At 31.8% G+C, this 10,661-nt stretch overlaps 1 protein-coding gene across 1 annotated transcript in view; it reads left to right on the top strand.

The window, feature by feature from the left end:
• Window positions 1-1,243: 1,243 nt before the first annotated feature.
• LOTGIDRAFT_234825 (hypothetical protein) overlaps window positions 1,244-10,661 on the top strand; it is a gene marked incomplete at its 5' end in the record, with an annotated part of 22,884 nt that continues 13,466 nt past the window's right edge. The window contains 17 exons of the mRNA XM_009063161.1: window positions 1,244-1,312; window positions 2,068-2,180; window positions 2,444-2,530; window positions 2,706-2,751; window positions 2,888-3,032; window positions 3,280-4,230; window positions 4,395-4,489; window positions 4,775-4,849; window positions 5,098-5,187; window positions 5,688-5,827; window positions 7,041-7,120; window positions 7,348-7,508; window positions 7,709-7,912; window positions 8,614-8,702; window positions 8,887-9,064; window positions 9,537-9,634; window positions 10,339-10,525. Coding sequence (XP_009061409.1) covers window positions 1,244-1,312; window positions 2,068-2,180; window positions 2,444-2,530; window positions 2,706-2,751; window positions 2,888-3,032; window positions 3,280-4,230; window positions 4,395-4,489; window positions 4,775-4,849; window positions 5,098-5,187; window positions 5,688-5,827; window positions 7,041-7,120; window positions 7,348-7,508; window positions 7,709-7,912; window positions 8,614-8,702; window positions 8,887-9,064; window positions 9,537-9,634; window positions 10,339-10,525 — 2,808 coding nt within the window. The remainder of the gene's footprint in view (window positions 1,313-2,067; window positions 2,181-2,443; window positions 2,531-2,705; window positions 2,752-2,887; window positions 3,033-3,279; window positions 4,231-4,394; window positions 4,490-4,774; window positions 4,850-5,097; window positions 5,188-5,687; window positions 5,828-7,040; window positions 7,121-7,347; window positions 7,509-7,708; window positions 7,913-8,613; window positions 8,703-8,886; window positions 9,065-9,536; window positions 9,635-10,338; window positions 10,526-10,661) is intronic.

Genomic DNA, 10,661 nt, shown 5'->3' with positions numbered 1-10,661 from the left:
ACACCTTATGAAATGAAAAGACAACACTACATTTCAATTCCCTTTCTCTTGATGAATTTATCAGATTATGACATTTTTGGCATTATAAAATTTAATTGTGCAGATCTCAACCGCCAAATCCATGCATTTCTTATGAGCGGTTCAAATTCTTTTGATAGCCATGAATATATTTCGTCTGAAATATATATATATTGTAAGACTATATTACCAAAGCCTTAATTATGTTAGATCACCGAACCAAATACATTGTATCTTTTTAATGATTTGATTAACGAATACTACTCAGTAATCACTTCATAGGAATAGAAGCGAGAATATAGTGAGTATATTTAAAACCCCGTTGAATGATTTGATCAAAGAAAACTAGCCTACTCAGTATTCAAACATCCTAATAGGCAATGAAAACTAATAACATAAAATTGAAGGGAGTTGTTTTAATTAAAGAACACTAAACCTAACAGTAATAGAAAATAGATAGTGAGTTGTATTTAAAACTTCCCAGTTTAATGATTTGATCAATGAACACTACTCAGTAATCAAACATAATGATAGTAGAAAATCGATAGTGAGTTGTATTTAAAACTAGGCCTACTCAGTTTAATGATTTGATTAACGAACACTACTCAGTAATCAAACTTAATAATTGTACAATATTGATAGTGTGTTTTATTTAAAACTACTCAGTGTATTGATTGATTGAATAATATCACTCAGCAGGCTAATCAAACGTAATAATAGAAGAAAATTGATAGTGAGTTGTATTTAGAACTACTCAGTTTAATGATTTGATTAAAGAACACTGCTCAGTAATCAAACCTGATAATAAGGGAAAATTGATGATGAGCTCTATTTAAAACCATGGTACTCAGTTTAATGATTTGATTAGTGAACACTTCTCAGTAAACAAAACTTTTTTAATAGTGCACAATAATTTAATGATGGGATCTATACAACTACTCTATATATCAAATGCTGGTATTTAGCGCATATTTTGCTCGATTACTTTCATACCATAAATTCGAAAATAACTTTGACAAATTAATGACACTTATCAGTGTCTCTTCAACTATGAAAAGGTATAACTTCAAATTTATAATACGAACACGCCCTCGGATTTCTCTCCCATCACTAGAAAGCGGTTAAAGGGGGGTAACAAGTGTTATTTTGATTCAAAATCATTCTGTGAGATTTTCGGTAGTGAAAAGTCATGCTGATTCTAAAGGGAGATAACTATTCATTCAAGATGGCTGACTCCGGTAGCCAGCCAATGGAATTACTATTTTTTGATACTTTTACCCATGAATTGACAGAGGTACAGCATTTCGAATCAGCTCAAATGCACTCGATTTTGTTTGTTTTCAACTTATGTAAAGTTTGTATGCCTTTCACTGCTTTGATGGATCGACATCCTGTTATTCACTCCCCCTGCTGACCAAAACAAACAATGCATTGTCATTCTTCAATGAATTTTGAGTTGTGTCTCTTGTGACAGTAGGTCAAGTCCGAATTATTTGTGAGGGTACACATTGGCTGGAATATGCAGATATGCCAAGCCAATGAAAAATCCCTTTCTGATCCACGGTATTTTAGAAATGATGTGTTGACCATTAGTGAGATGTTATTTCGGCCTTATAAAGTTATAGTGGAGTAGGCTATGAATTTCAACTCTGAAACACACGAAGCCTTACTAGAACTGTGTAAGCTTATATAAAGCGTTGAATTGATGATATCCTTCATGACAATGCGTATAATTTCCAAACTCTTTTTTACAAAATAGGTTAAGGTTTTTGATCAGTTCCTGAAAGGCATCTCAGATTTTTAATTTGATTTCACTTGTTTGAAAGATCTTGACAGTGCATAGCTGACTTCATTTTTGCATTTAAAAATTAGCTGAATTTCTACATTTCATCATTATAAAATTGTTGAAGTTGTAACATACCTCATAACAGAGTATACACTTTGACACTCTGCTATATATAGACCTATATTATGATTAAATTTGGACAAAGTCATAGCTGTGAACATTCAGATTCAATGATATTTTCTTTTTTCTTCTTGTTGTTATAGGAGCTGAATTTGGATTTAGTTCAGTTTCCATGTCCCGTAATCATTTATGAAATTCGAGTTATACCATTGAGGACTCAGGTACAAGCAGACTTGCCTGGTGGTGTGAGATTAGGGTAAGTAATATTGTGTCGGTTTTAAAATCACAGGATAGCTTTCAAGGCCTTCATGTAGCCTACCCAATTATGAATGAAAAAAGGCTTTACTATAGTTTTGTGTTAATGTGTCATACAAATATAGTTACTGAATAATTAAGAGTGGGGAGAAATTCTAATTTTCCTGAAAAAGGGTGAGAAAATGACTATTCATACAATTACAAACATTACTTTTGTGTATTTTATGTTGATTTTATTTAAATTGTACTCTTATTCCATTTCAGTGCTACCAACCCTTCATCATTTAAACTGGAATTATTTGTCAACAATCTGAATAAACCAAATTCTTCTACATTTGAAAATATTGGAGTGTAAGTCAAAAGAATTTAGTTCAAGATGAGTAAAACAAAGCACCAAGCCTCATGTTCTCACTTAGCCTCATATTCTCAAATGACCCCATGTTCTCAAGAGGCCAGGCATTTATACCCTATATTGTTAATGAAAATGCAATTATTTTTACTTAGTTTCTAATATTATTTTTGACAGATTGCAGTACAAAGAGAATAATATTCAGTTAAAACCTAATGAAGATGTAAGTAATTTTGTTTTTATACTTTAGTAGGTGTTGTAATAATATAAGCTGATAAAGTCTAATGATGCACATTACAAACTCTGAATTAAACAAACCTCAGGTGAATTCTTCAGTTAATCTGTACAATCATTTTTAGGTACCTACTGATGGTCTGATTATAAAAGGATGGTATAATGCTATAACTTTGGCTGTTATCGGTACGTTGACAAGTGTAGCACCTAAACCAGAGCGTTCATCACCACCACCACCTCCCCCTCCCACTCAACCCCCAAGAGCTAAAGGTAAGAACCAGTATAGCATAGGATAACTAAGATATTATATTATGTAACATTTGATGACTGGTGCCAAATGCCTTGTTATGATTTCTATTCAAAGAATTTATAACAATGACTTGTAATTGGTTTGTTTATTTATTTGTTATAGATAGAACATGTATAGCTTTGCTGATAATCCTAATTGCCTTATTGGAGACCTTTAGAAATCTTATTTAGGAGATCAAAGCTTTATGTTTGCATATTTATTTTTCAGTTGAGAGTCGACCAGTAGAGCAGATTAAACCTGATCATAGACCACATCCTCCACCTCAACAACAACATCCTTTAGATTATATACAACAACAGATACAGTTACAACAAGTTCAACAACAACAGAGATTTCAACAGCAATCTGCTGCTGCTGGTGGTCACCCCATACAACCATCACCTACTATTACTCCTCCCTTGTTATCTCATCCACATCCTCCACAACCTCAAACTGATTTTAGACATGGTGATCATAGAGATCCACTTTCATACCCTCCTAGACCAGGTCATGATACCAGAGATAGAAGAGAACCAGTTGATCGCTCAAACTTTCCACCTGAACCTAAAGAGCCTTACGAGCAACGTGACTCTCATGATGAGCGCTCTAGAGACTCTTATGATTGGGAATATAGAGATAGAGGAAGGAGATCTTCTCGTGATAGCAGAGAAAGATCTCAGTCAAGAGAATCATCAAGAGAGCCTAGAGATTACAGAGACAGTCGTGATAGAGATATAGATAGAGAAAGAAGCAGTCGTGATAGAGACAGAGACAGCAGAGATCGGGAAAGTGACAGAGATAGAGGAAGGGACAGAGACTGGGATAGAGAAAGGGAAAGAGATAGAGAAAGAGATATTCGAGAAAGAGACCATGAAAGAGAAAGGGAAATTCGTGAAAGAGAATTAAGAGATAGGGAGATTCGTGAGAGAGAAAATAGAGAAGCTAGAGAAAGAGAACTAGAAAGAGAAATTAGAGAAAGAGAGCTTCATGAGAGAGAAATCAGGGACACAAGAGAAAGAGAGTTGGGTCGAGTACCAGAAGCAGATGATAGAGATGGAAGACCAAGAACTCCACCTCAACCTAGATTGAGATCAGAATCACCCAAGAGAGCAATATCAAAATCCCCTGGTACACAGCAACCTCCAGAACCTAGAAATAAAGATGAAGATGTTGAATCAGGTAAATGGAATTTTTGAGATTCGGTTGTGGGGTAGCATTGTTGTATTGTCGTTTTTAGGTGCTCATGAGTCAAAGAATTACCTACCAGATAAAAGCGTTTCTGATAAAGAACATATCCATATTTTGAGCCCTCTTTCTTCAGAGATTTATATTTTGTTCCCCAGGAGAATTGGAAGAAGAATTATATGAAAGTTTATCAGATGAAAATTCCCCTGCTGTATTTCAACAACCTGAAGCTGAAGTAGATAATGATTTACTGGTTAGTATAGTCATCTTTTTCTATAAGAATTTGCTCTTCAGCTGTCCAATGATTGTCCATTTGACAATGGGTTTATTTTAGCTTGGGACTGGGGTTTCTGAGATGGAAAGATATATCGTGTTTAAATGTGACAATAATTTTGAGAACCTGTGTGTTTGTCACTGTGCCAGTGACAGTGGATGGAGTTAAAACATATTTTGTTAATCCTGTTATCATACCAGAATTTTCCCCATCACACTTGCCACATCTCCATGAATATATAAATGTTGTATTGTTGTAACACAGGATGAAGATCGTGCTAGTTATGATGATATTTCTAGTGAAGATGATATGATAGCTGCTGAAGTTGATGAATTACAGGTAACATGCATTCTGGTCTGAAACATGCCGATCTTTGACATCAATAGCATTAACTCGTAAAGATTGTTAATCTGACAAGATTTTCTTCAAAACTAATGTCATACATCTATACCTAAAGCAGGTATGAAAATGTTACAGCTGAATTGTGGAGGTCAACCAAAGTGAAAGCTTGAGTTTTATCAAGATTTTAACTATCATTAAATGCCATTATCTTGTGAAAGTCTTATTCCATGTTCTATTATTTATAGGGTATTGAACTCTATGATATAAGTGAAGATCCATGGAATTTTATAACTTCCAGTTTTAATCCTTTACAAAGTGAACTTATTCCTCTTGAGGTAAGTATCTTTCTTTTTTCTTTCTTTAAATAAGTTTAATTTTGTTTTATAGAAGCAAATTATGTTATTTCAATGTTTAAAAATCTTACACTATTTAATTTCAGTGTAATGAAATTCCTAATGTTTTTTATGAAATTCTTGTTTCATTTCAGTGTTATGAAATGCTTACTTTTCATTCAGTATGAAAAAGAACATGATATCAGTGTTTATAAAATTACTTGTATTCAGTGTAATGATATTCCTTAATTTCAGTGTTATAAAATTACTTGATTTCAGTGTTATGAAATTCCTTAATTTCAGTGTTATAAAATTACTTGATTTCAGTGTTATGAAATTCCTTAATTTCAGTGTTATAATATTACTTGATTTCAGTGTAATGAAATTCCTTGATTTCAGTGTTATAAAATTACTTATTCTCAGTGATATGTTATTCCTACTTATTTCAGTAATATGAATTTCCTCCTTCATTTAAGCACTATACAAATTCTTCTTTATTTTAGTGTTATGAAAGCCCAGCTTTATGTAAGTTTGAAGTGGAGAAGAAGGCTAGTGATATACTAGATATCAGTGACAGACCAACAGAAGCTGAAAGTATATTAGACCTAATAAAGCAATTTGCAGATGCGCCACATCACGACAAGTAAGATTTCTCTGATTTTTTATGAAGGATATCTTAAAATAAAAGGTTCTCATTGCCATTTGGATAGCAAGTAGTATTTTTATTTATTAGTTGAATTATTTGATTTTAAAAAGATAGATAGTGAGTTATATTTAAATCTGCTCGTTTTGATGATTTTATTAAATAACAATACTTTTTAAAGCTACTCTTTAATGATTTGATTAAAGAACATTGCTCAGTAATTAGACCTTATAATAGTAGAAAATTGATAGTGAGTTGTATTTAAAACTACTCTGTTTAATGATTTGATTAAAGAACACTACTCAGTAATCAAACAGTAATAAAACTCTAATATATAGTACAAAATTAATAGTGAGTTGTATTTAAAACTACTCAGTTTAAGATTAGATTTAAGAACACTGCTCAGTAATCAGACCTCATAATAGTAGAAAATTGATAGTGAGTAGTATTTAAAACTACTCAGTTTAATGATTTGATTAAAGAATACTACTCAGTAATCAAACAGTAATAAAACTCTAATAATTACAGTAGAAAATTGATAATGAGTTGTATTTAAAACTACTCAGTTTATGATTAGATTAAAGAACACTACTCAGTAATCAGACCTTATAATAGTAGAAAATTGATAGTGAGTTGTATTTAATGAACACTACTCAGTAATCAAATTGAAAAATATAATAGTAGAAAATTGATAATGAGTTGTATTTAAAACTACTTAGTTTAATGATTTGATTAAAGAACACTACTCAGTAATCAGACCTAATAACAGTAGAAAATTGATTTAATTAGAGAACACTACTCAGTAATCAGACCTAATAATAGTAGCAAATTGATAGTAAGTGGTATATTTAAAACTACTCAGATTTGATTGAAGAACAATACTCCGTAATCAAATCTTATAATAGTATAAATTTGATAGTGAGTTATATTTAATGAACACTACTCAGTAATCAAATTGATTAATAATGAAAACAAATTGATAGTGAGTTGCATTTAAGCATTAATGAAATGATGATAATGAAATGATGATAATGAAATGATGATAATGAAATGATGAACGTTATAACTCATTTCATTTTCAAACAATTTTTATTAAATTTTTGCTACAACTGCAATATTTAGAACAACTCCTGTGATCCAAAGAACATGTATTTAAAATTCTATAGCCTATTTGTTACAGAATAAACTGATTAATTCCACATTTTATTTGTAGATGGGTAGAAAGTATGGAATCTCTACCAACACTGTTTGATAATGGTTTAACTTATCTTATTATAAAAGAAGATAATACAGGTAAGCTTAGTTTAAAATGTGCTAAGGGTCATTTATGATGGCAAGCTTTCCAGTTAAACACATCCAATCCCATTTGATTTTCCAATAAAATATGTTTAAACTAAACACATGTTACATCATTTGGTTTTATTTGTTATTGCATTGTGAGAAACTCTGAGCAACATGTTTCAGGTTTTGTTCTCTGATTATTTATGAAAATAATACAAAAAAATACATTTGATTTGCAGCTGTAGTAGAAAAGATTATAGAATGGACTATGGAGGGAGTTGATTTAGATAAGGCAATGAAACAACCAGAATCAGCTTTTAAAGTTCGACATTTAAAGATGGGCATTAAACTAACTGGTGCTTTAACCTCATTTAGTCCTGATTTTGCTAAGAAACTAATAGTAAGTAATATTTTCTTAATATATTCCAATAACATTTACTTTGACTGGCTTTGATCCTGAAAATGTCAAGGGATAATTATGTAAAATTTTCCATTAATAAGGTTTTATTTCTTTAGATTAAATTTTGTTTATGTTTCGTTGTTATATTACGCCCTGATTTGAATGGAGGTTCTTGAACATTTGTTTTGTTATTTTTATAGCTAAAAGATATCCAACATAAGCTAATAAACCTATTTGTCAGTCCTTATATGGCATTTAGTGTAAAATTGCTGATAGTACAAGCATTAGATAAAACTGTCCGGTTTATTGATGGATTAAATTGGTTTCTCGGTACTCATACTAATCAAATACCAAATAAACAAACTTGTTATCAACGTGTACTGGAAATCATGATGGGAAAACAGGTAAATTAATTTTCTCGTAATTTTTTTATAAAGAATCTGAAAGTCTTTTAAAAGGATAGTAAAGAGGTTTTCTAAATGCTTATATCACATAAGACCTTTGGATTAGTGACGTCATAAAACACTTAGTTTTAGTGAAATTGCAGGAACCTCAGAATGGTGCAAATTAATGCTATCAGTGTCCCCGATACACATATAAAATTTAGAAAACCTCTCTATAATCCCTGTTGTACTGATCTCTATGAAACAGCTATACATTAAGCATCAATATTGCTTTACCAGCCATAAGGACTAGGTCTTCAACATTTGTATATGAAGTTAACTTTTGTTGCATCTTGAATGCCAAGATAAAACTTGACATCCTAGCACTGTGTGTAAGAAATATCATACCAAATATTTGGAATAATCAGCCCTTGATGAAAAGAGTAATATATTTGTTGGGCTTTACTTATAATCTTCATTTGCCAGCTCTATACCAGCTCTATACCAGCTCTATACCAGCTCTATTCCAGCTCTATACCAGCTCTATTCCAGCTCTATAGCAGCTCAATACCAGCTCTATTCCAGCTCTATACCAGCTCTATTCCAGCTCTATACCAGCTATATTCCAGCTCTATTCCAGCTCTATACCAGCTCTATACCAGCTCTATTCCAGCTCTATACCAGCTCAATACCAGCTCTATGATATATTGTTTTCATTGTAGTTGGTTAGAACAACAGTAGCACTATCCTGTTTTCTTAAGAAAATTCATGTTTTTGAAGTTCTAAAGAATTTTTCAAGAACCGTAACAAAGTGAGTACCAATATGTCTTTAAAATAATTAGATGACACAGTTTTCAGTGTATGGAAATTTACTAAGAAGAAAAAAAATAAAGGGTGCCAGACAGCTAAAAATTCCATCTGCTAACAAAGATGTCTTTGTTAACAAAACATTTTTAATGATTATTCAATATACCAAATTTTATTCTATCTTTCAGTATCGTCAACAATTCATCAACTACTGAAGATAGTGAATCGGTACCGAAGTCTGATGGAACAGATATAGAAATGGAACAAGTTATGAATTCTCCTGTTTTTACAGAGTCTGAGCTATCTAATGTTGTAAACTGCCTCGATGAAATCTATAAAGTTTTGGTATTAGCACCTGATTTGATTGTAAGTTGATTATATTATATAGAATGTAATTTCATAATCACATATAGTATTATTTTATACAGAGCCTTTTATGATTTTATACAGAGCCTTTCATGATTTTATATAGAGCTTGTCATGATTTTATACAGAGCATTTCATGATTTTATACAGAGCCTTTCTTGATTTTATACAGAGCCTTTCTTGATTTTATACAGAGCCTTTCATGATTTTATACAGAGCCTTTCATGATTTTATACAGAGCCTTTCATGATTTCATACAGAGCCTTTCATGATTTTATACAGAGCCTTTCATGATTTTTTACAGAGCAAATCATGATTTTTTACAGAGCATTTTATAGTTATCAAATCTTACTCAGAGCTACAGAGAGATCAAACAGTTTATTTTCTGTACAATTTGATTTACTAGATAAGTGATTTAACTATATTTTCGAAAGGAAGATTGGGTTTATTTGGTAATTTATGACTTTTTCAGGGACAGACCAACAGATCTCTTCCAACTTGTCCACCATTTGATAAAGGTGGTGTGATGTATGACCCTTATCCTGGTCTCTTTTATATGTTTGATCATTGGTAAGTTATATATTTATTTATCATGTTTATCAAAGATTCTTAGTTACAAAATGGTAGATGCATTGGTAATACATTACACCAACTTGCCAAGCTTTAGACTGCTGATCTATTTTTGATATTTTTGCCCTGAAGGATAGAAAATAAAAATCCATTGCTGCTACAAGCTCACAAAGCGCACTGTGACAGTTTGAATAAAAACAGTAGGTTTATATTGCTATTCTGGCAAAATTTCTCTCATGTGCATGGTACTCTGTATGGCATTGTCTGTCCTTATTGGCCAATTAAGTTCAGGAAAGTTCTTGAGAGTAGGTAACACAGAGCACAACTCCTAGTTCAACTCAGAGGTACATAAAAATAAAGCAACCAGTTGACTGATAATAAAGGAAAAAAGAAATCACACGATAATGTTCAACTCAGAGGTAAATAATTAGACTGTGCTCATTTCAATGCAAGTAAGGGGATCCACATGTAACAGATAATTTAGTTATACATGTGGTGCAAGGCTTATTCTTCTAGACACCTGATGCCACTTTTCACTATGAAATACTTCCTCATTTATGATTGATATTTATACTTCCGCAGGTGAAAATGTCATTAGCTGCTACCAATGTTTTGTCAGTATGTTGTTTGGATTTTGGGTTTGTTTTGCGGTTTGGATCGTTATGTACATTTTTCTTCAATTTTAACACATATTTAAATTTCAGTGGTCTTCTGAATTCATTATTTGTATTGATCTCTACACCATCAATACTCTCTCAAACACCAGTACATCAATGTATAGAGAATATAGTGAAAGAGTTACTACATAGTCAATATGGTTTATTATATTTAGCTAGTAACTATGATTTGACTAATAATATTATTAGATCATTAGTACAGATTAATATAAATGTAAGTATATATGACGTCTGAGATTGTTTTACTACAGTGCAAAAAGGTTTATGTTTGACTGCAACAAACTGTAAATGCGTAGGGGGCTAACTTGCCCACAAATCATAAGGCCTTTTATTAAAGGGAGATAAAACAT

The sequence above is a fragment of the Lottia gigantea genome, assembly GCF_000327385.1.
Source record: "Lottia gigantea unplaced genomic scaffold LOTGIsca_56, whole genome shotgun sequence".
Lineage (NCBI taxonomy): Eukaryota > Metazoa > Mollusca > Gastropoda > Lottiidae > Lottia > Lottia gigantea.
The sequence above is the reverse complement of the archived record's forward strand: the minus strand, read 5'-3'. Positions and strand labels throughout refer to the sequence as shown.